At 37.4% G+C, this 27,461-nt stretch overlaps 1 protein-coding gene across 4 annotated transcripts in view; it reads left to right on the top strand.

The window, feature by feature from the left end:
* The window catches only part of LOC127450363 (cytohesin-1-like), a 91,820-nt gene extending 65,841 nt beyond the window's left edge, over nt 1-25,979 (top strand). For 3 of the 4 annotated variants that reach the window (XM_051714435.1, XM_051714434.1, XM_051714433.1), the window contains 11 exons: nt 287-351; nt 732-798; nt 897-1,015; nt 3,755-3,835; nt 4,006-4,118; nt 8,505-8,653; nt 8,888-9,000; nt 14,717-14,795; nt 20,959-21,027; nt 21,395-21,549; nt 23,941-25,979. In XM_051714435.1, coding sequence (XP_051570395.1) covers nt 287-351; nt 732-798; nt 897-1,015; nt 3,755-3,835; nt 4,006-4,118; nt 8,505-8,653; nt 8,888-9,000; nt 14,717-14,795; nt 20,959-21,027; nt 21,395-21,549; nt 23,941-24,019 — 1,089 coding nt within the window. In that variant the 3' untranslated portion in view covers nt 24,020-25,979. The remainder of the gene's footprint in view (nt 1-286; nt 352-731; nt 799-896; nt 1,016-3,754; nt 3,836-4,005; nt 4,119-8,504; nt 8,654-8,887; nt 9,001-14,716; nt 14,796-20,958; nt 21,028-21,394; nt 21,550-23,940) is intronic. The other variant, XM_051714432.1, reaches the window with a different exon arrangement.
* The last annotated feature ends 1,482 nt before the right edge of the window (nt 25,980-27,461 follow it).

Raw genomic sequence — 27,461 nt, 5'->3', positions numbered from 1 at the left:
CATGGCATTTAATATTTTAGCTATCATCATCATTTGTTTATCTTTCTTTATAAATGTCAGCCAGGGAAATTTCTGAAATTGGGTTGGTTTAACATGGAATAACTCTATAATAAGCTATTGATTAACTTATCATGCATTGGAATGATGCAAAGTTGTATCTGCAACACGCCACTGTGTGTACATGTGTGTTTCATGTTTTATGTTATTTTTCAGCTGTACAGTTGGCAGTTGTTAACTTCTCTGGAGTCTTGTCTGATATGAATGTTCACATGTCTTCTCACCACAGCGTCTGAAGGATGAGATTGCTGAAGTGACCAGTGAGATTGAGAACCTGGGTTCCACAGAGGAGAGGTGAGTGAACGCCCCCTTACCCATTGCTTTTACGCACTATTTTCACTCAGTCTTTTTTCACTTACAACCTGTGATTCACATGTGAGGTGCACCACTTGACTGTCTCAAATCTGGCTAGCATCTTTAAAGTCAACATGAAATCAAAAACTTTAACTTTCTTAGCTGCACATTTCTTGTGAACTGTTCATTGGTGCATGTTTTTCCAAAGAAAGTGTTTGTCTTCGTATCGATACACTTCTGTATCTTATCAGTCAGAGGTTTTAGAAAGACATCAATATTGCTGTATATGAAACTATCAGCATTTTATGTAAAAGTTACTAAGAGCGTTAGGAATTATAGAAAATTATGTTGTTGTGCATCCATTGTCTTTTTCTCTGCAGGAAAAACATGCAGAGGAACAAACAAGTGGCCATGGGCCGCAAGAAATTCAACATGGACCCCAAAAAGGTGATGAAGCAGCCCGTTGAATCATGTTCCCAAAATGAATGAAATCATGTTTATCTTCTTGCAGGCTTAACACTTTGAATTTGTGTGTGTGTTTGCAGGGGATCAAGTTCCTGATTGAAAATGACCTTCTGAAGAACACCAGGGAAGATATTGCACGGTTCCTCTACAAGGGTGAAGGTCTTAACAAGACAGCCATAGGAGATTACCTTGGAGAGAGGTCAGTGTGTGATTGATTACATGCGCCTCCTTTCTGCATGAGCAGAATTTGTCAGGAAATTGCAGCGAGAAAGCGATCACAAGTCATTTAATTTCAGTGAGTGTTGTTGATTTGAGGCGATATGAGAAACAGTGACCAGTGGTGATGCAATAAAGTTGAGCAGAATATACTTGCGAGATGACACGCACATGGACACACCACAAGCCCATACGTTGTTGGAAAGAGTAGAATAAAACCAACCTATTTGTTTTACTCGCAAACAAAAATAATGTGAGTACGTCTTTGCTAAGTACATGTCTTTGACATACGTGTGACGTGAACAGGTGTTGCTCATATTACATGTTTTTGCTAATAACATCACTTAAAAATGAACAGAACAAAATATTGCATACCATTAATTAGAGGAGGCGATTATCTTTCAAACAAGCCCACACACAAGGTAATTGGATGCATAGATCATTAGATAATTGACACGAAGCACAATGTGCACAGTGCACACAGCATTTGGCTATCTGGCATCTTGCAATCTGGCTAAAAACACGTTAGCTTTCTTGGATCAGCTGACATAATTGGAAATGATGTAGCATCATGGAACGCTAAACCAATCAGATTGGGTTCAGATCATTTCAAAAAGTCATTCATATTTGGGCAGAGACATCTGATTGGTAACTTATTAAATATGGCCACCAGGAGATGGTGCCAAGTACATGACACAGACTCAATGATGACTCAAATGGCACAGAATGAAACTCATTTGGTGAAATCTCATTATTAAATTCATGTCTGTGTGCTTTGAAAAGAGAAAGGAAACCTTTAGTCATTGTTGTGTTTGCATGTGTAATTCAAACTTATTTAAAATGATTTTGATTTATTTGTTTGAAGAGACTTTTCGACAATTAGAGACATTTTTGTAATGCAATAACCTTTCATTGCTTTGACGTATCAACACAAATTTTTACTCGGTTACAGGTGACATGATTGCAAACAAAACAAAAGCAGTTTTTATTATTTAAACCCTGAGGTTTATAATTTCAAATCAGAAAAAAAAGAAAAAAACTTTTTTTTTTTTTTGTGTGCGATTTTATTTATTTTTTCAGCAGTTTCCTAGGCTGAGAGTCTCAATTAATCTTGATCTACATCGAAAAGTTTTAAAAGTTTTTTTTAAAATGATACCAAACACTTGACCCTCCTTGTTTTTTGTTTTGTTTTTTTAATAGAGATATAAGCCTTTCATTTTGGGCATGCCACTGAAACAGGAATTATTTAAAAACACTTTCAGAGCTTAAAGGATTAAAATGAACCCCTGAAAAATGAAATTGGCCAAAGTTGAAGAAACACACATATGCCAATAAAAAAATACATTTCAGAATTCCATTTAGTTCCATCTTAAAGTACTTGAATGCACATCATGTCATAATTATGACTTTCAACCTTATAAGAACAAACTTCCTTGGACACATCCCATTTCTCCAACATAAGTTAGCTTAGCCTGATATGTGTGTCAAACAGAATTTGTGCAGGATTTCCTGGAAAGCAGTCTTCTTCCCACTGTGGTTTGCACCGAGATCACAGGATGATGTGGATTGCTCTGTAATTCCTGTGTCCATCCGTTTTTTTTTTTTTTTTTTTGTTTACCCTTTTATCCTGACACTTTTCTCATTACGCTCATTATATTTAAAGAATGTTGACTCAGACTGGGTTGAAACTCTTGAACTCAAAGCATGTTATTCTAGAGAGTCATTGGGCAACACCTAGTGCCTCTATTGCATCTACGAATATTATTTCTTTTCGTCTCCCTTCCACACTGCAAAATAATTTTCTTTCTCAGAATTGTTGTCTTGTTCCCAGTAAAAGAATGTATACATCCTTGAGAAGCAAAATGACACACGATATTAAGCCTTGTTTTCAGAGAAATCTAACCAAATGTAGTGAGGTTTATGCTTTAGACAAGCATCAACTTTGCCAGTGGGCTAAAAAAATAAACGTTGAAACTTTTTTACATTTTAAAATTGTATTTTCCTGAAACCATTGGCAAATAGTATTTTCTTGTTGTAAGCATAAACATCAATTGACCAAAATTTCAAAAAAAAATCTACATTTCTCTCAAAACTAGACTCATTGTACATCATTTTGCTTCTCAAATAAATGTGTCTCAAGGATGTTAAGATATTTTTACTGTAAAACAAGATAAAAGAACTGATAAAGTAAATGTTTGCAGTGCATCCTTGATTTCATTCCTCTTAGTTTTCTCTTCTTTCTTATTCTTGGTGTGTCTGCTGAGAGCTCTGTGAAAGAGCACATCAGATCAGTATCTCTGAGTGTAACAGCTCATCTGTTAGGGAGGGGGTCTGCAGAGCTTTGTCCCGTGAGTAGATCACCAGGGAGGGACTGGAAGATTGCCATCAGTTCTCATGAGGGATATCACTTCCTCTGCTAGTGGAGGTCAAATGTGATGTCATGCTTTTGAAAAATGATGCAGCGTTGAATTATTTTACATGCACTTTGTCTTGAATGGGTGTCTGGACAACTAAACTTTGGACATTTAAGACACATTATTAAATGTGTTGCACTATCAGAATATAAAGTCAAGTGGCATTTAGTTTTAAGAAAAATAACCTTCATTGCTGTGCCCTTGAACTCTTTACCTCGGGATCCTGCATGAAGTGCACTGTAAGTTGCTTTGGATGAATGTGTCTGCTAAATGGGAATTTATTTACTACTAATTTTTATATTCAACAGGGATGACTTCAACATCCAGGTCCTTCATGCGTTTGTGGAGCTGCATGAGTTCACAGATCTGAACCTGGTCCAGGCGCTCAGGTAAAACTGTCAGACTACGATATAATGCACTGTACACAAATGCTGTCAGGAGACTGGAAGGTGTTTATACAGTGATTTTTCAATGGTTGGGGCACCTTGATTTTGTTGCACACACTGATACACACTTCATTTGTGCTCTGATTTTCAAAGTAATGTGTGTCTCCACACAGACAGTTTCTCTGGAGCTTCAGACTTCCTGGGGAGGCACAGAAGATCGACAGAATGATGGAGGCATTTGCTCAGCGCTACTGCCAGTGCAACCCTGGAGTATTTCAGTCCACAGGTAACTCATTCATTATTTTGCTTTAGATCTTTGCCTGCAGGTACTTCAACATTTATCCATTTAAGGTTTCCGTGAAACATGAGTCATATACATATTCCAATATTGCTTTCCCTAAGCAATGAACACAAATTGTGAGTTTGTTGGTATCCCTGTCTATGCTCTTAAGAAGTACTGCAATAGCAAGCATCAATAGCATTTGTTGTGTGAACAAAACATTGGAACAAAGCTGTAACATAACAATGGTTCGAGCACATTCAAGGTTAGAACGCTGAGATGAAAGAAGTCTATGGTCTAAGAGTATGAGACAATTAAAAAGTTCTAAAGGAGTTGACAAAATTACGTGAAGGTTCATGTGATGCAGAAGCTGAAAATGTATAGTCTTGGATAAAAAAAGAAATGTTGTCAAATTGGACCGACGGTGAAACGATGCATTTATCTTAACCCTCAGGGGTCGACTGACACGCCGGCGCGACCTGCTGGATTTTTTCCTCATAACAGCGGAAACAACTTAAAATACTCCATCATTTTTGGGCATACAGATAAGTGTAAGACATCATTAGAAATTATAAAGGGTCTACTTTTATTTGTGTACACTCACAATAACAACAAAACCTTGTGCTTTTGTAAAATAAAGAAAATAATCAAGGTGCGCTTTAAGCCGTCTCTGTCTCCACGAGCATCTTTCTGAAACACGTCACAAAAATGAAGTGAAACCCCACGAATACTTATCACACAAACATGATGTCTAAAGAAATCTTAAAATGTCTACTTATAAATAAAATAATTCAAAATTAAAACAAATATTCTCCTGCAATGTAATCTGTATGAAACTAAAGAGATTCACCTGGCTCGGCTAATTATCACTAATGTGATCCCACCCACGCACAGAGGGTGCTATTCATATGGTAATGTGCTGAGGCGATCAATGCAAGTGGTAAATGTCCCAAGGCAAGTTTTATTTATTTTTATATATATATATATATATATATATATATAAAAATTACTCCAGTCTTCAGTCACATGATCCTTCAGAAATCATTCTAATATGCTGATTTGCTGTAATATCTGATATAGGGCATATACACAATATATAAATTTTTTTTCAGGATTCTTTGATGAATAGAAAGTTCAAAATAACAGCATTTATCTGAAATAGAAAGCTTTTGTAACATTATACACTACCGTTCAAAAGTTTGGGGTCAGTAAGAATTTTGGAAAGAAATTAATACATTTATTTAGCAAGGATGTATTATATTGATCAAAAGTAAAGACATTTATAATGTTACAGAAGCTTTCTATTTCAGATAAATGCTGTTATTTTGAACTTTCTATTCATCAAAGAATCCAGAATTCTTTTTAATATATTGTGTATATGCCCTATATCAGATATTACATTTTATTCTGTTCCCAGGGGAGGGGTCTTTGTCTCATCAGGCGTGAATCACATCAGTATTCATGATCATCCTCACATATGGCCTTTCTAACACTAAAAGTGTCTTACAAAAGTGAAATGACGATTGTTTTGTATGAATGAGTGATCAGGATGGTTTTCATGTCATTTTGTAGCAAAAACTCTAGGCTGCAAGATCCTGTTCTCAGAAGTCTTGTGAACAAATGTTTAGTATGTGATATATGGCCTTATTTCAGTGATTTAAAAATTTTTATTTCAAAAACCACGCATAAACGTTATTTTCTCAAAAATACAAACATATACATTCATGTTGCTCACATATTATTGTAGCCCAGTTTGTGCTGAATACAGTGTTATCAGATTATAGCCAATAATATGTTTTTAAGCAACTGAAAAAAGCACAAATGTCAAGGCATGTCAAAAGTTCTCCAGGGCCCAAAAACACCCTCAGACCCCAGAGGGTTAAAATTACCTTTTAACTAACTGTTCCTGAAATAGGCTACTAAATCAACTTGGTCTCATAGAATCACATTACTGTACCTACATTTTTTGCTAAATGATTTTTACGTGGCTTGTAAAATAGTCCCATCTTGAAATGACCAGAGCTTGGATCAGGAGCTGTGCAGCATATTTAGACAGGAAAGGTCTGATTTTCCTGATGTTGTAAAGCGCAAACCTGCAAGACTGGGTGGCCGATGAGATTGTAACAGGTAAAGGATGGGCAAGGAGGTGGCGGGCACCGTCTGAAGAGTAAACATAACGTTTCATTTTAAAACACAACAAAAAACATAAACGAACATACACACATGCAACGTGGCCGCGTGCATCTCTCTCTCTCTTGAACCGGTGCCTCCAGCTGCCCCTTATCTTGCTCTCCCACTGATCAGCTGATTCAGTGCAGGCCGTGCTCTATCATGGCCCAGCCACGCCCTCCTCCTCGTCACACTCCTCCCCCGCCAGATTCAGGCCGGGGTGCCACTGGTCGGAACCGCTCCTCCCCTTCTTGGCAGACGGCCGCGTTTCCTCCGGCTCTCGGCGGCCGACAGCGACTCTTCCGTCCCCAGGCAGACGGCCGCGGCTGCTCCCCTGGCGGATGTCAGTGGCGAGGACTCCACCACAGCACATCCCTCCTCCCTCCGGGGTTTTTGGCATCACTGTAACAGGTAAAGGATGGGCAAGGAGGATGCGGGAACTGGCTGAACAGTAAACAATGTTTAATGATAAAACACAACATAAAACATAAACGAACAGACACACATGCAACGTGGCCTCTTGCGTCTCTCTCTCGAACCGGTGCCTCCAGCTGCCCCTTATCTCTCTCTCCCACTGATCAGCTGATTCAGTGCCATTCATGCTCCATCATGGCCTGGCCACACCCTTCTCCTCGTCACAGATATGTTGTCAGTAAAGTTAAGCTGGTAGTCAACCACCACTCTTAGGTTATGGGCTGTCCTGGCTGGCATAAGTGTAGTTGAACCAAGATGAATAGTGAGGATGTGGTCAACGGACGGGGTGGCTGGTATCAAGAGGAGTTCTGTTTTGGTAAGGTTGAGCTGTAGGTGACTTTCCTTCATCCAGGCAGAGATCTCCGAGAGGCAGTCAGAGACATGAGCTGAGACAGTGGAGTCGACTGGTAGAGCAGCGTAATACTACTTAATGCTTCATCTAAGAGCATTAATAGGAAAAGCCATGTGCCTTTATGATCAGGCCGAGTGATGTAATGTAGATTGAAAAAAGGAGGGGTCAAAACACTGATCCCAGAGGAACACCTCTCCTCTCCAGGAGACCTTAAAGATCTGCCCATGAGATACAACTCAAACCACAATGAACTACACTGTGTTCACTGTAGTTCATTGTGTTACTGTCAAATAAACACTAGAGGCGTTAGAACTACAAGGACTTTTATTCCCTTTTACACAAATCAGTGAGTAAAATGGCAGACTATCAGTTCATAAACAATTGCGCAGTAGCTCAACTGATAGAGCATTGAACTTGCAATGCAAAGGACTGGGATACAAATCCTGAAGACAACACTAGTTGACACGTGACACGAAAGTGTCATAGAATCACCACAAAAATGAAGGTTTAAGGTAGGGAGGCAGGTTTTGTTGATTTAAAACTCAATAGAGCGTTAACCTTAAATCTGTTTGAGAGAAAATTGAGCATTTCATGGGAGTAGTATAACATACCAGCACCTAATAAGAACTGCTGGTACACAAGAATAGCTGCTAATACTGAGACATTTTTGCATCATTAGCAGTACGGCATTCCGGTGTGTACCCGCTCACTGTCAGCTCTAAGATTGTGCACACAAGGATCGTCTTGGTGCCCTACTTACATAAAAAACTCTTTTTTGCCTCTCTTTAGCCCTGTGTGTTAAACTTACTTCAGCTCAACGGAGTTTATCAGAGTCATTAGCTTTTATATTAAAATTACTTTATTGTGGGGGTCTGGGTAGCTCAGTGAGCAAAGACTACCACCCCTGGAGTCGCGAGTTTGAATCCAGGGCGTACTGAGTGACTCCAGCCAGGTCTCCTAAGCAACCAAATTGGCCCGGTTGCTAGGGAGGGTAGAGTCACATGGGGTAACCTCCTTGTGGTTGCTATAATGTGGTTCTCACTCTTGGTGGGGCAAGTGGTGAGTTGTGCGTGGATGCTGCGGAGAATGGCGTGAAGCCTCCACACGCGCTATGTCTCCATGTGATAAGATGCGCAGATTGACGGTCTCAGATGCGGAGGCAACTGAGATTCGTCTTCCGCCACCCAGATTGAGGTGAGTCACTACGCCACCACGAGGACTTATAGTGCATTGGGAATTGGGCATTCCAAATTGGGGTGAAAAGGGGGAGACATTTATTTGTAATTTCTTTTTGTAAAAATATTAATAGTACAGGGAAATAGTGTAATTCACAGCTGCAGTTTTATATAAATATATATAAATGTATATGTATGTGTTGACACTTTTCTTCTTTGCAGACACCTGCTACATCCTGTCCTTTGCCATCATCATGTTGAACACCAGCCTTCACAACCCAAACGTTAAAGACAAGCCTACAGTGGAGCGATTCATCTCAATGAACAGAGGTATCAATGATGGAGGAGACCTGCCAGAAGAACTGCTCAGGGTTAGTCATCTTTCATTCCTTGTTACATCATTAAATGTATGCACATTGTTATGTCTCTGTCCTTTACTCTTTTTCTTATCCTGGACAAGCCCCCAATTTGTTACACCCTGACACTAAATTGGGGTTGTAATGCTCCTTTTGAACTTCTTATCTCACTGGCATTCCTTGATTTATATCTTCTCACGTTGTTTCTTGTCAGTTATGACTCACAGTCTTTCACCTTAACTCATGCAGAACTTGTACGAGAGCATCAAGAATGAGCCTTTCAAAATCCCTGAGGATGACGGCAATGACTTGACGCACACTTTCTTCAATCCAGACAGAGAGGGCTGGCTGCTTAAACTGGGTAAGTGGGACACAATGACGTTACTTCTCACTGACCAAAAAGTTTAAACTCCTCATTCAGGCCATGACCGTACCCAAAGATTGAAGAATATGTGCAGATGAGTAGATCTCATTGATATGTGCCTCAAACTGATGAGGTTCTGCCCAGGATGTGGCTGAGGCAACCAGTCATCAAGCCTTAACAACTACTCCACACTAAAGACACAAATTGTAAAGACACATAGTAAGGGATAATGTACAGCCAGACATTGTGAATTTTGCTGATACTAATAACAAAGGTGGTAGGAAAGGCTGATAACCGATTAATAGGCCGATAATTTTTCAAAAAAAATTATTCTTATTCTTTCCTTACTATGATGGGCACAGACAAAGAGTCCTAAATGAATAAAAGATGCAGTTAATTGTTCAACCAAAATGAAGATTTGGTGCGTAATGCGGGACTTTTAAATATAAACAAGCCTGAAATACACCAGGGACTTTTATATTGAAATGACGAAAAAGCCATCAGCAACTATCAGCATAAATTTTTGCCATTAACGATAGTTCCAAAAAGCAACTATCGCACCGATTAATCGGTAAAACCGATATATATATATATATATATATTGGTCTACCTCTAATAACAATTACAGAAGTAACAGGATGTGGAAGCTAATGGCCTTTTTTTTTAGATGTCTATTTGTTCGCGATAGTCTTCAGAAATTCCGAATGTGATAATAAAAGAAAGTAAATTGAGAAGTTCTAGAACACCCCAACAAAGACCATCATCTATGTTATTTGAGTGATTCTTAACTTGATTTGTTTTGGTTAGATGTTTCATTTTTATTATATTTTTTGAAATAAGTAATTGCAAATATGATAGGGGATAACCTGATTTGTGAGACAATAGTGTAGCCGTGAAGTTTAAAACGTGTGCACACACACAAAAGCACATGTTCCTTCAATCACTGTAAGCTCATCTGATGATGCTGTGACAATTCCACACAAATCAGAGGACAACACAACTTACTTTCTGCTCTCTCCATGATTGAAGTCTTCTTTCACAATCAAATGAAGGTGATCCACAGCTGAAGATCCTCACAAACTCAGTCACTTCATCAAAATGAGTCAACTGCATGAGGTTTTGTTCTAGAGAAGCACATCGCTTCAATCCAGTGGAAATGTGGGATTGTTGCTTATACTTTCTAATACGCCTGTATATCTACTGCAGGTTTATTCCATGTCAAATCAACCAAATTTCAGAAACTGCCCTGTCTGAAAGTTCAAATCAAATCAAATCACTTTTATTGTCACACAGCCATATACACAAGTGCAATAGTGTGTGAAATTCTTGGGTGCAGTTCCGATCAATATAGCAGTCATGACAGTGATGAGACATTTACCAATTTACAACAAACATCAGATTAACACAACACAATTTAAAATCTAATATACGCATAATTACACACAATATACAAATAATAACATACAAATGTACAGTATACAATACACACAATATAGAATACACATTATACAATAAAAAAAGTATATATATTATATATAAAATGTACAGTAGTTATAAGATTAGATGTTAATATATATAGATAAGAAAGGTGAAGGAAAAGGTAATATTATGATGTTTTATACCTGCTGATACAGTTATTTACAAGTATGTACAAGTGATATATAGGCTATATTATGAGTGCATTAACATTGCCTTTGTAGTGCATTATAGACATTTCATAGAAAGCATGTCAGTGAATGATTTTTGGTGCAAACAAATGGACCAAACCAGAGACATTTTCCCTTTCTGTTTAAAAGGAAAATACATCTTTGTGTTAAATGATTGTGAATTGAATGTCACTTGATTCTACTGTATATTTCTGCTTATATTCCCTTGTTAATTTTTGAGTGGTCCTCTTTAAACGATTTGAAACAAATAATTCACAGCAACAGGAAATGCACAAGCACTTCCTGTGATCAGAGAGGCAGTGTGTGTGTGTGTGTGTATGTGTGGAGGGGGTAATTTCCTATTTAATTAAAAAAACAATTTGTTTCCTTTCTTCCTCATTTGTTCGTTTGTTCCCATGATTTTGGCTGTTGTCTTTCCCTCAGGAGGTATGTACACCTGCTCTTCCCAAACACTCGCTCATCTCTCCGTGCTCAGGTGCTTTTGGTGATTAGCCTTGCTTTCTGTCTCCTTTCTGTTATTAGCCACTGTAGGTTCATTTTTGTTCCATGGGGTTAGTCTTTTCCTGACTTTGATTTAGTCTTTTTACATGTTTATTCGTTTGTTTGTCCGATGTCATTGTACTCATTGAATCAGCGGTTTCATCCGTGTGCAGCCCTGTCTGTGTGTGGTGGCGGGGGCTTGAGTTTGGATTTCATGGCCACTGCAGTGAAGAGTAACTGTCTGTTTGCTGTGATGTTCGAAATGTTTTCTTTCTGTGTCATTTCTACTTTGGGAGCTGCAGTATTTTCTGCTGACGCTCAGTCTGAATGGAGCCCAGAAAACACCAATAAAACCTACAGAGGACAAAATAAGAATTTAAACTATATTTAACCATTTTACCCCTTAATGGTTGAATGTCTTGAGCTGTCAGCATTTACAGTATGTGGTGTTTGTACTGTGATTATACTGAAACAGAATACTGCATCTGTACCAACGAACTGCTGTTCACTGTGCTGTACCTAAAATATAGGAGTGTGTGTGATGCTGGACTGCAGTGCTGATTGTGTGTGCATGTGGTAAGATACTGGGTGAGGGTGGGTATTGATTGATGTATCAAATATCAGTGAAACTGACACCAAAATAAATCCGCATCTAAAGTGTTCTGTTCCATTTACATGCATGTTCAGAATTAGAGATTAGCATGCATGACTGATAGCACATATTTCTAAAAGAAATTCAAACTACCAACATGAAGTGAAACATGATACCATTATCATCTCACCTAAAATACTCGGGTAAATCTTACAAAACCCGTTAGGAGAATGTCCTGGTCATATTTCACCCCAAAATTCAAAAGAAAAAATAAGAAATCATATTTTGAATAAAGAACACAGCCTGTTTTTAGGACCATTAAGGTTTTTATATTGTGACATTTTTATTTGCGATTGAGAACATTTCATCATCAAATTCTCATTAATGTAATGTGTTTGGATGGTTTACTTTGGTATATAGATAGAGAGATGTAGACATATAACTACTTGCAAAATGAAAGAAAATGACTGTAATATTAAGTTTTATTTTAAACCAGCAAAAATGTAAGTCAGTTCAATAAATGTGCAACTATTTAATAAAATAGTATTAATTTCACATTATAGTAATTAGATGTATTTTTTATTTTTTTTGTATTAAACTAATGAGAATCTGGGGGAAAATGTTACAATTCACATGGTTACAATCCAAAAAATCCTGAAACTACATATAAATTAAAATTACTGAAAAACATTGCTTTATTAAAAAATCAGTATAAATGTACTGTAGTACACTGTTTTATTAAAGGTGCAATATGTAATATAGTTACTGTAATAAAGCATAAAATTTTCATAACATGTTATCAGAGATTTAGGAAACATGCTAAGTTGAAATACTGGCTTCTTCGAAAACAACGCTGATGCCAGTATATTCTACTTTGAAATGTCCATTCCGGGCCGGAATTTCTGTTTGTGTTTTGGCCTGTGTGATCCCGCCCACTGCCCATTTCCCAATAGTATTTCGACACTCCAGGTTGCCAGATTTGAAACAAGTTAGTGGGAAAACACAGCATGGTGCAGCCATGGAAGCCAGCAATACATCTAGCTAACATTGACAGAGTTATAAAAAATCCACATGAGCTGGTTTATAATTTGCAAACAATAAAAACATTGCAAAAGTTTATATTAGCTGATCAACTTGCCATTGTCAGTTTGCTCGTTCCTGTTGCGTGTCCTCAACCTGGCAACCCACGTGAGCTTCCAGTCTCAAGGGGGTAGGGGAGACAACTCTCTCCAATATTTTGAATTTGGACTGCAGTACCCATTTTAAACGCTTGATGTCAGTTACATATTGCTCCTTTAAAACAAGCAAAAGTTTAATTCACTTCAACAAATACTACCATGAGGTTTAAATACTTCACTATTTAAATAATATATAATTATTGTTTTGTGTTACAGTAATGAGAATCTGGGGGGATGCTATCCAAATAATGGTCCAATAAATAATAATAATAATAATTGTCCTTAAAGTAGTTTTCATTTTCTTTATACAATATATAATTTATTTATTTTTTCCTTTATTTTTGGGCAAAGTATGACCCAGACATATTTTTGTAAGATTTACCTGCCCATCCATCTCTTGTCCTGTATGAGAGTGTCAGTCAGTCACCTGGTGTTCTGGGTGTCCGTCTCCACTGCAGCCCAGCACAACCTCCAGCCACTCCACAACTCTGTGCAGCCGAAGCTGGCTGATCAATAATCACAGTCCACTACTCAGCCAATCAACTTTCTCAGAAAACTTGCACCTGCCAGAGCGCTCTGATTTCTGTATTTTGTTGCCAATATTCAAATACGAATACACTCAACAGTGCAGGAGGATCATTTACTGTTCAAAGAATACTCTTTTCTAAGATATACTGTAACTGTATCTCTGACTAGTGTTCTGATGTATCATTTTGGAGTGAATAATTATTGATAATGTTGTTTTTTTTATTAACTAATGAGTTGTTTACATAAATGTTTTGATGTCCTGCGGGATGACCTGCTGTACTGCATTTAAAACAATTTTAAGCAGCATTTTGGTAAAATAAAATTATGAAACATGCTGTTTTTATGCTGTTGTTCTATTAGATTAGAGACTACATGAAATATTTGTACTTCATTTAAAATTAATTAGTGAAGGCAAAACAGTGGTTAAAATAGTGACCTGAAATGTACACATTTCCTCATATATTTACATACATTTATAACTTAAGTCATTCTAATTTGATGCTGATTGGAAATATTGAACTACCCTAATTCACAATCAGTTAAAAGGTGTTTTCAGTATACATAACCCATAGTCAACAGTCCTGGATGTCAATACTGTTTATTGGGCGTGTGTGATACCGTCCCATCTGGTTAATGTGCCATCTGACACTATGATCATGTTTCACTGCAGAGGAAACTGGGGTGACACAGGTCAGAGGTCAACCTGGAATCACAGTCCCTGTAGAGCGGGACATGAGAAAACATCCTATAAATCTCTTCAAAGATCTGGAGCTTGTCCATTCCTGCAAGGATCTGCTTAATCATCTGTTTCTGGAACAGATAATTGTGACTTGAACATTTTACTGTCCTTTTAAGCTATTCTAAGACCAGAAACACTTTAATTTCTATAGATTGTACTACTACACTATACTACATCTTTAAAGCTATTTGCATTGTAACAGTTTGATCATGTTAAAACACATTTGACATGGTGCTGGGCCTTCAAGAATAGAGAAGTTTTCAGTCAGGTCAAGATGAATGGCACCCATCATGTGATAGTTGTGAGGTTCATCCGGGAATGTGTCAGCAGCGCTGGTTTGAGCATGGGGTGGTGCTGGGGAGGAATGTGTGCTTGGGCCTCATTGAACATGGAGTCGCTGTAGAAAAGCTCTCATCGTCTGTTTGTTCATCTGTCTGTCTGCTCGTCTGCCGCTCAACTCTTCAACTGCACGCTGCCCTCAAATCTGACGTCTCGTCACACAGAGTTAATAAACTCATTCTGTGTTCTTTAGGAGGACGTGTCAAAACCTGGAAAAGACGGTGGTTCATTCTCACTGATAACTGCCTTTACTACTTCGAGTACACTACTGTAAGTACTGAAGAAGAAAAAACCAGTAGGTGGTGGTGGTGTTGTGGCTTTTTTTTTTTTTTGAGATTAACTGATATATGATGATTATAACTAAACAACTATTATTTCTTTAATATTAATAATTAACAATCATTAGATTTGAAAAAATATGATTTTTTCTTAAATATTATAAATGTGATTTTATGTTTATACTAATAAGGGTTGAAAACCAAGAACTGGTTCTTGTTTAAAACTGGTTTCGTATTTAAAAAAAATATAAGAACTATTTGTTTTTTATGACTTACGGTTCTGTCAATGGTTCCAGAACATGCAACTTTTCAGTGACGCAGATGGAAAAACATACTAAAATATTTGGATGATGTTTCCTGTTCCGCTATTCAGACGCTCCCAGTTCTCATGGTAAAATTGGAAACAGCAAGTTGATTTTTCATTGGCTAAAATCGGTCTGTGCTTACCGAAACAGTTCCGTCACTGATTATGCAAACGCGATGGCTTTCTGGTTTTAATGCAAGATCTGAACCCGGGTCTCCCACATGCTATACTGACGTAACACACTTTCAGCAATAGGGGAAGATAAAAACACTGGAGCCGATGCAAGATGACAATTGTCAGTGTGTTGGCTTAATATGGCTGATCCTAGAGCACCGGAACTCTCGGAAACAACATGCCAACATCCCCTGTGATCATGTTAGAAACACAGCGTGACCAGTGTCAGATTCCCAAACAAATGACTCTCATGAGCTGGATCGTTTAACTCTACAGTTACAAACCCACAGTGCTACCAATACATTTCTCTAACGAAATCTCTTCAAATCTCTAACGAAAGACTCTTATGAGCTGATTCTTTAATTGAATCAAAAAGATTTTATATATATATCAGTCGGAGCATTTACTGAATTAAAGAGAGTTCACACAAAAATGTAAATTCTCTCATTATTTACTCACCCTTATGATATCCCAGGTGTTTATGACTTTCTTTCTTCACCAGAACACGTTTGAAGAAAAACAGAAAAATATCTTAGCTCAGCAGGTCCTTAAAATGCAAGTGGATGTGATCAGACATTTGAAGCTCCAAAAAAAAAAAAACAGACATCAGCATAAATGTCATCCATATGACTCCAGCGGTTAAATTAATGTCTTTTAAAGTGACACAATCGCTTTTGGTGTGAAATAGATCAGTATGTAAGTACTTTAACTTCCGGTCAGCAGCGGCATGAGCATGTGACAATCGTATTGGCATTTGATGGCGCATGGAAGAGCAGCGCTGTTTAGTGAGTAGGAGGAACACTGTACAGTATCTTGGTTGATTTTGGTTTAGATCTGTATTTATCTGTTTCTTTACTCACAATGGTGTGTTTGTGTGCTTAACCAGGATGTCTCAACTGAGAGGAGAATGTGAGATTACGTCCATATAATAGAAACGCGAATACGTCACACGAGAGACCGCTTGAACTCAACGTTCTTGTGAACGTGTATACTGCTGCTGATGGGAAGCGATGGTTTATAGTTAAAAAGTACTTAAATATTTATCTTTTTCACACCAAAACGCTTTAGAAGACGTTAATTTAACCGCTGGAGTCGTATGGATGAAGTTTATGCTGACTGTAATTTTTGGAGCTTCAAAAGAGAAATCTCCATCCACTTGCATTTTAAGGACCTACTGAGCTGAGATATTTTTCTTCAAATGTGTTCTGGTGAAGAAAGAAAGTCATAAACACCTGAGATATCATGAGGGTGAGTAAATAAGAGAATTTTCATTTTTGGGTTAATAATCCATCAGAAAATGTATAGCTGTGCTGATTAATTATCAAGAAATATGAATCATGAACGTATGCTGTAGCCTATCTTGGCTTATTTGAAGACATTGATTGGAACATCTGGAATATCTAAATACAGCACAACTAGTGACATTAGAGAGCCTGTAATACTATATTACAATCTTGAATTAAAAATATGGACAATCTGTTAGCATTCTGTAATTTTTTTATGCCCCTTCCGAAAATATGTTCCGAAATGAGAGGCTGCAGTGTCCGAACATCACTTAAAAGCACAACTTCTCCCCCTCACTCTGTTCAGATAACAATATTACATGCTTGTATACTAATTTACAGTTCTGTGAAAAAGATTCCTCTGTTTTTGAGCATCTCATACTATTTTGTTTCAAATTCATATTCAAACAAAATCTAACATAAAACAAAGGCAATCTGAGTAAACACAAAATACAGTTTTTAAATGATAATGTTATTTATTGAAGCAAAAAAGTTCTCCAATACCAACTGGGCCTGTGTGAAAAAATATTTAGGTTACTAAATCCCCAAATCTATGAAACTGCATTCATAATGGGGTTCAGCTGGACTAGACACACAAAAGCTTGATTACTGCCAGCACTGTTCAATCAAATAAACACCTAAATAGAACTTTCAGCAGCATGAAGTTGACTATAAAAGGTCTCACTCAGTATCACACTGTGCCAAGGTTGAAAGAAATTCCAGAAATTATGAGGAACAAGGTGACTGAAATACATCAGTCTGGGAAGGGTTAAAAAACTATTTGAAAGGATCTGGGACTCCAAAGAACCACAGTGGGAGCCATTATCTCCAAATGGAGAAATCTTGGCACAGTAGTGAACCTTCCCAGAAGTGGCCGACCTTCCAAAATTCCTCCAAAAGCACAGCGACGACTCATCCAGGAAGTCAAAAAATAAATAAAAAAAATTCAAGGACAACATCCAAGGAACTGCAGGCCTCGTTTAGTTGCAGTTGTTGCTGCTAAAGGTGGCACAATCAGCTATTAAGTTTAAAGGGGCAGTTAGTTTTTCACATGGGTGATATAGGTGTTGGAGTCAACCTTGTGTTTACTCAGGTTGCCTTTGTTTTGTTATATCTCATTTGAAGATAATACATTACATTAAAAAAACAAACTTTTTCACAGCACTGTACCTAATCAAAAGAAAACATACTGGTTCGTTTCTCTTTTACATGGATAAATGAACACATAATTGCATATAATGCTTGAGAAAAAACATGCATCCTTCCATACACAACAGCCAGCGCTATAAGTTGTAAAGCACGTCTTTTTTTCTGGGATCTTCTTACATGACCAACATCTTCAGACACACAGAGAACTTGAGATACAACGATAATTAAAGCCAAGGGCTCTCAGAGAGTTCAGATTCACAAAATTTTAACCTTAACCTGGGATTATTTTTCCGGCTGTTTTATAGATGGTAAAAAACGCTTAAATCTTTATACGGGAACACAAAAGTACAGAAAAATAACTAACAGATGGCTGATGATCAAATGTATTATTTGTTAGCTAATGTTAGCCCTATCCTAATGCCTCCTGTTAATTGTTTACAAAGTTTATAGTTAAGACAGTTACAGTTAATTATTTTGATTAAATTCAGTTAAAATAATTATTTTGTGGTTTAAGTCTACAGTTTAAGAATTTGAGACTGCTTTTGATATGAATTGTACCGTCGTCTGAATTTCTACATTAAAATTTCAATGATGACATTCACATTGACATTTTCAACAAACTACACCCTGATCTTCATGGAAGATAACGGAACGAATGGGACCCCGTCTCGACCACCGCAGTGGATAGGCTACTGTTAAAATATTGTTACTGTTAAAATAATGTAATACATCTAAATGTATGTCAGTGCATTTATTTTGACTGCAGTAAGTTAGTTCCTCATTGAAACCGGCTGTTATTAGGTTTGAATATTGATGAACATTGAGGATCACATGTGTGTGACTTTATTTTTTTTATTATTTAAAAATATGTACATAATATCGTTTAATGTACAACAGTTAGTTCCGGTCCTCGAATCTGATTCTGAACGTTCCATGAGTACACCATCATCACTCAGATGCTTAACTGTGTGTATCACTCCACATGTGTTCGTGCCATTCTAAACTAAATTGTAAGAGCAGTGCAGATGTGTTAAGAGACATCTGTCTCTTTACATTTAATTTTGTGACATTACATATGTTAGCACTCTGTGATCGCTCGTATTACTACTACACTACAAAAGCTAGGAAATAGCTTTAAATGGCTTTAAACTAACAACTTCAGCATTACGGCTCATCACAGCTGAGAGACACAACAGACTAATTAATTACACAAACTCAAGGTGCTTACCTCTTTCTGGACTTTCCACATTGGAGAGGACACACTGTTTAAAATGACGGAGGAGACTGCGGTTTCTATAGTGAATGACTCTTGCACACCGGCTACCACGAAATAGGGAGGAATACCCCCGCTTGGACGGCTATTTTTTCACTTAGAATATAGGATGCATTTCACCGAAATTACATTATCGTCAGAAAGCTCACTAACAGATTACAGCATCATCAACAAGTGATCGCACACGCTCCATCTCTCTCTCTTTATCTCACACACACATCCTTGTTTCTCCAATAACATTGTGATACTAGTAGTTCTAAAGTGATGTTTTTGAGAGGCTTAGATGCATCATTTGGTTTGAATCAGCAACAGCAGATTCTGATCCGTCACGTAAGACAGTAGTTCCATGCACAAATGCGTTTTTTGTGACCGTACAAAAGTTTTCCTAATTTTTTCAAATTTGTTCATTGAACTGTTGTGTATAAGCAATATCACACTTGCAGTCGAGCTATATTGCCCTAAATCAGCACTGCTGTGATTACCAGTGGCCGAATCACAGCAGTGCTAATATAGGTCCATATCGCACTCTTGCTCGTGTGATATTGCTTAAATATCGATCACAGGCCACTAAATCGAATCAAAATCGCATCGCGGCAGACTTTAAGGTATCGGCAAACATCGGATCGCTGGCTATCAGAATATATATAAGATGGTATCATGATGAAACTGGCGATTTACACCCCTAACTGTTGTGTAGTACAGTACTTGAGGCTTGTGAGAATTCAAGCTTGTTCATATGATCTCATCATTTAGCAACTGACTGCGGAGGCCAGTAAATGCAATACGAACTGAATTTTTATTTCCAAATTTTTCTTCCTCAAACGTAAAAAAAAAAAAAAAAAAAAAAAAAACATTATTGGAACCATTAACGAACCAAAATCATAAAATTCCACATGATTCCCATTCCAATGATAATTTGTTTTATCTAAATGGTCACCGTTTATTCATCATTGTTTTGGGCTGTGTGTAACTGTTAAGCTTAAAATGCCATGTTTTGGGCCTGGGTAGCTCAGTGGTAAAGACGCTGGCTACCACCCCTGGAGTCGCGAGTTTGAATCCCAGGGCGTGCTGAGTGACTCCAGCTGGGTATCCTAAGCAACCAAATTGGCCCAGTTGCTAGGGAGGGTAAAGTCACATGGGGTAACCTCCTCGTGATTGCTATAATTTGGTTCTCGCTCTCGGTGGAGTGCGTGGTGCGTGGATGCCGCGGTGGATGACGTGAAGCCTCCACACGCGCTATATCTCCGCGGTAACGTGCTCAACAAGCAAAGTGATAAGATGCGCGGATTAACGGTCTCAGACGCAGAGGCAGCTGAGATTCGTCCTCCGCCACCCGGATTGAGGCGAGTCACTACGCCACCACGAGGATTTAGAGCGCATTGGGAATTGGGCATTCCAAATTGGGAGAAAAAGGGGAGAAAAAAATAAATAAATAAAAACATGTTTCTCACTGTAGAATGAAAGAAAAAAAGTTTAATTATTCATGCAAACAATACATTAATTTGACCTGTGAACTCTGTTGTTCCCTTTGAATACACAGTGGGGTAAAGGTTAGTTAATTGCTGTTTTCAGAGCCCAACTAAATAGTCCCATTTATTGGTTGACATGATATTAAAGAACCAATAACTGATGAAGTAGTGGTGGTGGCGTAGTGGGCTAAAGCACATAACTGGTAATCAGGTTGCTGGTTCAGTCCCCACAGCCATCACCATTGTGTCCTTGAGCAAGGCGCTTAACTCCAGGTTGCTCCAGGGGAATTGTCCCTGTAATAAGTGCACTGTAAGTCACTTTGGATAAAAGCATCTGCCAAATGCATAAATGTAAATAGAAAATGTCGGTCAAATCTCTAGTGTTCACTAAAAGTTCCTTGTCATGTGATTAGGCATACCCTGTACACTTTACACTGATGTTTATCATGTGATCTATGGTGTATCATGATAAAATAGAGACTATTGTGTCTCTTCTCATGTAGGACAAAGAACCACGAGGCATCATCCCACTAGAGAACCTCAGCATTCGTGAAGTGGAAGACAAGAAACCGGTAAAACCTCTTTTTTTAGCATCATATTAATTTATCATCAAAATCTACTGGCAAAAATTATATTATCCTAGCAGTCTTTGAGCTATCTGAACGAAACATGCTGAAATAAACATTCAACGTAGTGAGGTCTTGAGACAGCAATGTAGCATGCTGCCGTTAGAAATGTTTATCATTGCATATTGCATACTGCTTCACATGCACTTTAAAAAAAATAGTAGGCAGCACACAGCGGATCTTGTGTACGGTATGCCGTAAGCATCATACTAGCATTGATTTACAAACGTTTCACCAGACTTTACTTATCAAAAGAGCTTTGTCTCCCTCTAGTGTTCAGATATGTGATAGTGCATTTGTGTTTGCTCCTCAGAACTGCTTTGAACTCTTCATCCCTGAAAATAAAGATCAGGTGATCAAGGCCTGTAAGACAGAGGCGGACGGACGGGTCGTTGAAGGCAACCACACCTTCTACCGCATCTCTGCTCCCACCACGGAGGAGAAAGACGAATGGATGAACAGCATTAAGTGAGTCTTGCACCTCCAAAGAGCCTTGATCTTATTTGGAATAAGTGAACATTTTTACAGTTACAGGTTGATTTAAGCTCAATCAATTGCACCTGTGACTAAAGTGAAGCAATTAATTTCAGTTCATCCCACATTCAAGCTATAAACAGTTTTACAGTAATACACTTACAATGGAAACCTAGCAGACAAGTGGGCAGAATGGCAAATAAACTGTTAATAAAATATACCGGTACTTCTTTTGTAAGTGTATTACTGTAAAGCCTGTTTTTTTTTTTTTGTTTTTTTTTGCGTTTTCACAAACTGGAGCTTGAGATAAATTTTAATCAACAGCATGCCACAACTTGGGTTGTATTTAATCCAGAATATTCCTTTAATTTAGTTGATGTGGTCCGGTCCAGAGTCCAACATTCTGGTTCCAGAAGTAAAAATCCCATTCACTTTCTCTATAAGCAAATGTATTTTTACCGATAACTAATAAACATTTAAAGGCAGACCTACCATGAGCTCTGAGATTATTAATCGAGCATATATGCTTGTTTTGAGGTCATCAGTCCACATTATTTTAACAAAAAGTCATGTTTAATAGTGCAATTCCTGGTGAAGTCTTATGGGGGGAAACCACCAGTCAGAGAATTACAGCAAACAAAGTGCGCTAAAAGAGCTCTGCAGTGACCGCCCATTCGCATGACCCACTGTGAATGATGCAGTCGAGTTGCACTCTCTCTACTCTCGAACTACTTGGGTATTTGTATGTGAATATTTTCCAACAAAGTTCAAATATATTGTGTCTATACTAAAAATCAACAACTTAAAGTCAATAGTTTAATCATTTTTCCATTGTTTTTAATTAAATTACGTCATTGGCAATGCTTCATGGGATTGTAGTTTATTCCCTCATGAAAGACATTGTGCACCTTTGTCTTTTCATCTGGTTTCAAATACTTTTTTTTGCTTCAAATCAAAGTTTGTAATGTTGTAATTCACCTCAAGAGCTGGTTGGTTTGATTCATGGCTTACAACTGTTTTATGAAGGATTTTATGAAGTCCCCATGAAAAAAATTAAAGGGAAGAATACTTCCAGAACCAAGATGGCTAGAAAAGTGGGCAGGCACTGTTCTGAATCTCTGTTTTGATTGGTTAATCACTACATTCTGTGGTCAAATATATATATATTCTTTTGTAAATCGACCTTTTTCTTGCATAACAGTTTATTGTTTGGTTCTTATCATTCCGTAAATTCTCTCTCTGATGTAGGGATGTCAGACTTCGATAGTTAGGTACCAAAAATAAATAAATGATGTAACAATATCAGTCTTTCTGAAGTATCTGTGGTCCCGAGTACCAACTCAATTCAGAACCTGAACACTGTCCGAATGCTTTCAAACCAGAGATCAACCGATATTGTTTTTTAATGATATGACACTGATTATTTTTGTGTTTAAGTGTCCAATAACCGATATGCTTAACCGATTTTTAAATCTTGTTTTATTTCTGCTTTTAGGCATATTAAAGGGATAGTTCACCCAAGACTGAAGATTCTCTCATCATTTACTCACCCTCATGCCATCCCAGATGTGTATGACTTTCTTTCATCTGCAGAACACAAATGAAGATTTTTAGAAGAATATTTCAGCTCTGAAGTTCAATTCATTGCAAGTGAATGGTGATTGGACCTGTACAGCTAACCCATATCTTCAGAAGTGATATGATAGGTGTGGGTGAGAAACAGAACAATATTTAAGTTATTTTTTTACTCTAAATCTCCACTTTCACTTTCAGATGTAAAAGTGAAAGTGGAGATTTAGAATAATTAAAAAAAAAAAACTACTTAAATATTGATCTGTTTCTCACCCACAACTATCATATCACTTCTGAAGATTTGGATAAAAACACTAGAGTCTAATAGATTACTTTTATGTTGCCTTTATGTGCTTTTTGGACCTTCAGAGATCTGGTCACCATTCACTTGCATTGAATGGACCAACAGAGCTGAAATATTCTTCTAAAAATCTTCATTTGTGTTCTGAAGAAGAAAGTCAGTCATACACATCTGGAGTAAATGATGAGAGAATTTTCATTTTTGAGTGAACTATTTCTTTAACAACTTAATCATTTATCACTGACCTCTAAAGAACTGCTTTACAAAACTAATATTGCACGTGGTATACAAATCATTAATTTTACTAGTTTTATTTGCAATATACACTTGTTAAAAGCCTCTCACTTAATTAATATTTAAAATGTGAAGTCCATTGTGTCCAACTTTATTGGTTAACCCGATATTAAAGAACCGATAACTATTTACTGTGTAAATATCATCTAAAAATATCGGTCAAACTGATTATCGGACTCTCTCCATTACAAACGCTCACATATGCTCTGTCTCTTCAGGGCGGCCATCAGTCGAGATCCCTTCTACGAAATGCTGGCTGCTAGAAAGAAGAAAGTGTCATCTATGAAGAGACACTAGAGCTGCTTAGGACGCTGGTGTTACAGATTCAGGGCTCCCCTTTCTGGAGAAGACTGAGCTGTGCAGAAAGTCAAATACAAGCTCACTGTTCAAAGAAAACAGAGATCAGTGAGGTCAAACCTCGCAAAGCTAGACTCTGCTCCTGTCTTTTTCAATGTCTTCTTGCTCAGCTCAAGTGTGTGTGTGTGTGAGTGTTGGAAGGAAGTCAGTGGGCTTTTACCTTGCTGGTGCTTCCTTGAAACCCCCAAAGAATACATTTTTCCTGATGCTTTACCAAAATACGCTCTTTCTCCTCTGTTCTCTCTTTCTCTTGTCTTTTGCACACTTGCATTTTCTGAAATCAGCAGGTCTGACAGAATGTGGAAAACAGTGGGGCAAAGTTCCTACTTGCATCGGGAAAGGAAGATTTCCTTTGTGCTTTGATATGTACAGGCAATAAGTCTATTTTTACATTTTTACAGCGCATCAAGTGGCTTAGTTTTCAAAAGTTTCTGTATTTAACTGTTGATTTTTTTTTTTTTTTACGGACTACTACAAATTGCAACAGAAAATCTGGAATTTAAACTTTTGTTGGGAGGGTGGAAAATCACCCTCAGTGTTGGATGATTTGCTCTTGAAAGTAAACAGATCCGTGGGCATTTACGTTTATTTTGTAGTCAGTGTGCTTTTAAATGCGACATGCGTATAACGTGTCGTAAACGTTTGTTAAAGCTGCAGTGGTTTGAATGTTGGCAGCTTGTGTCATTATGCAGCTGTTATGCACATATAAAGCCAGCGAAATATTATGGGATAGCGTCATTACCAGGATATCATGCATTACCTCTCCAGGGCTCAACAATAAGGTGTTAATAATAAATAAGTGTGAGGGAGTTTAGGTATTGTGGGAGGAAAACTTTGTGAAAGTCTTAGAAGTATAAAAGTGTGGTTATTTGCACAGTGAAATTCCGCAGGCAAAATAAAAGTCACTTATTGGACAGGGAGGGAATTTACTTTCTGAAGTAGTTTTGTGTTCCCTCAGACTACCTTTATCCATCCCTTATGGAAATTAACCATGCTATAACTACAGGAACCATAGTTCAAATATTCATAGTAAAACTATACTAATAATACAGGAAAACCAAAACTATGGTAATAAAAACCATTATTATTTTGCCAAATGATTAAGGGGGGCCGGGACGCCCCTTAAAAAATAAAAAATAGACTGTGGGGGGTGCCCAAATATTTTTATTTTAGTAAAGATAATAATGACAAGTACGATTGGATAAAAATGAAAACACCCCTACGTCACAAGGTCGTGAAGCTCATTTTCTTTGAAAAGTGAGTTTAAAAATTGTCACAGAGTTTCAAGTTTCCAATTGTTAGTGCAACTGAAAAGTAAAAATATTGTTTTAAAAGAAAACAACTTTTAAAGAATAATATGTTGGTAAAAATGTCATCATTTTCTGCAGCAGGGCTCTGAATAAATCCTTATTGTGCAGTCCGATTCTCAGACGGACAGTAAGGTTATTGTCTTACGAGAGGTCAATCAATACAAAACATTTTTTATAAAAAATAAATGTACGTAACTACAATTACAGTTGGCATACTGACTGATGGTGACATCACAGGTGATTGTGAACTGTCAGTGAAATCAGATGTTGTGCGGTCGCTCCAGTGCCTGCTCTCGTGTTTTTACTTTCACTCCTCAATTCTCACTTTCCTTTCTCAAGTTTCCATCTGTCCAGCAGTTATTCTTCAAGCAAAATATTCATTCTTAATCAGTATTGGTTTAATTTATCAAAGATGTACATACTTTAGTGTATAGAGAATACTGGATTCCATTTTATAAATGTGTTGTTTGTGTAGCAGTATTGTACTAGCTGAGTGCCATTTTCTTTATCTTTTCTTTTTTTTTCTTTTTGAGGTCGATACCATTGCAATGGTAGCCAGACTACACTGAAATAAAGATGATATTATAGCAGCAGTGTCTTTCTGTTTTTCTTTCTTTCTGCTCGTAATGATTGATGGCTGTAGTTGATCATGCGAAACATAATATATGTATTGTCCTTACGCCTTATCTGATAAATAACATCTGTTTAATTACTGGTACGGTACAACGGGACTAAAGGCACCCCTTAAGGAAATTTTGCTTTTTTTCTGGTCACAAATGTAAGGTAAAACATTTTTTTTAATTTTTTTTTATTGATCGCGCAACATAATGTGTGAAATCACAACAGAAGGTTGAATAAAATTCTTTAAGTTGGGGGTTTAAACTGATATCGTGTAGATACAGGGGCAATAGTTATAGGGCACAATTTGACAACTAATGCAAATAATTTTGAGATAGCAAGGTGCTTGCTGTCTCAAATTAAGATAATGCTTACTCAGAATAACCACTTCAGAAAATGTCAACCATTTCCTGTTCATTTCAAACACATTTGGCATTTTATTACATCTCAAGTATTCTATAAACAAACTAATCTCTATTATGATTGAATCAATGTGAGCCCACTTTGAACATTCTTCATAATCAGGATTGAGATGTAACGGATTACGTGTAACGGCGTTACGTATTCAGAATACAAAAATGAAGTAACTGTATTCAGTAACGTGTCTTCTCCAGATCAGCAGCAATGAATGAGCAGTGTTGCCAGAGTTTCATGCCAAACTGGGCTCATTTGAAAACACAATTGCGGGTTAAAATCTCAGAATCGTGTGTTGTGTTTTTGGGATATTTTAAAAATGGACTGCGGTCACCAAATGTTTTGATATCAGGCACTAAAGAATGAAAATACAACATCATAATCATGTATATTGATTGCCGGAATGAAAATCTGGCAACCACACGGCACACCGTTGCGCTCTTCCAATCACAATCAGCAGGTTATTTCCACAAAAAACACATTTCGCGCGCATGATACATTGTTTCCTGCGATTGCTGCTGTGTAAATACATTTATGCAGCTGCAGATACGGCTTCTGTGTAAAGGCGGAGTAAAGACGGGCGGCTCTCGATAAGCATTTGGTGAGTCACGTCCACATCAGAAACTTACAGAACTGTTGAGAAATAACAGTTATTAACAACAATAATATGAGTAGATAAAATATGGGAGAAAGAACTGCAAAGAACATAACTACATTTTAGTTAGTTTCATTTCTGCACGTGGCGTCCAGATAACATCTCGAAAATAAATACGGTTTATTTGCATTTCTTATCTAATTTTGTGTCAAAATGTATTATTCTTTGACAGTCCAATCAAATAATGGCTTAAGAAAAAGATTCAAATGTTAAGTGTATAACTTTAAATGTTAGTGTGCTACTCCTGCATCTAATTTAAAGAAACAAATTATTCAGATTCACTTATGGGGCTTTTCCACTGCACGGTACAGCTCGACTCTGCTCACTTTTTTGGGGTTTTCCACTGTGGATAGTACCTGGTACTTTTTTTAGTACCACCTCGGTC

Source organism: Myxocyprinus asiaticus, chromosome 13 (genome assembly GCF_019703515.2).
Source record: "Myxocyprinus asiaticus isolate MX2 ecotype Aquarium Trade chromosome 13, UBuf_Myxa_2, whole genome shotgun sequence".
Lineage (NCBI taxonomy): Eukaryota > Metazoa > Chordata > Actinopteri > Cypriniformes > Catostomidae > Myxocyprinus > Myxocyprinus asiaticus.
This window is presented reverse-complemented; position numbering and strand designations above follow the sequence as displayed.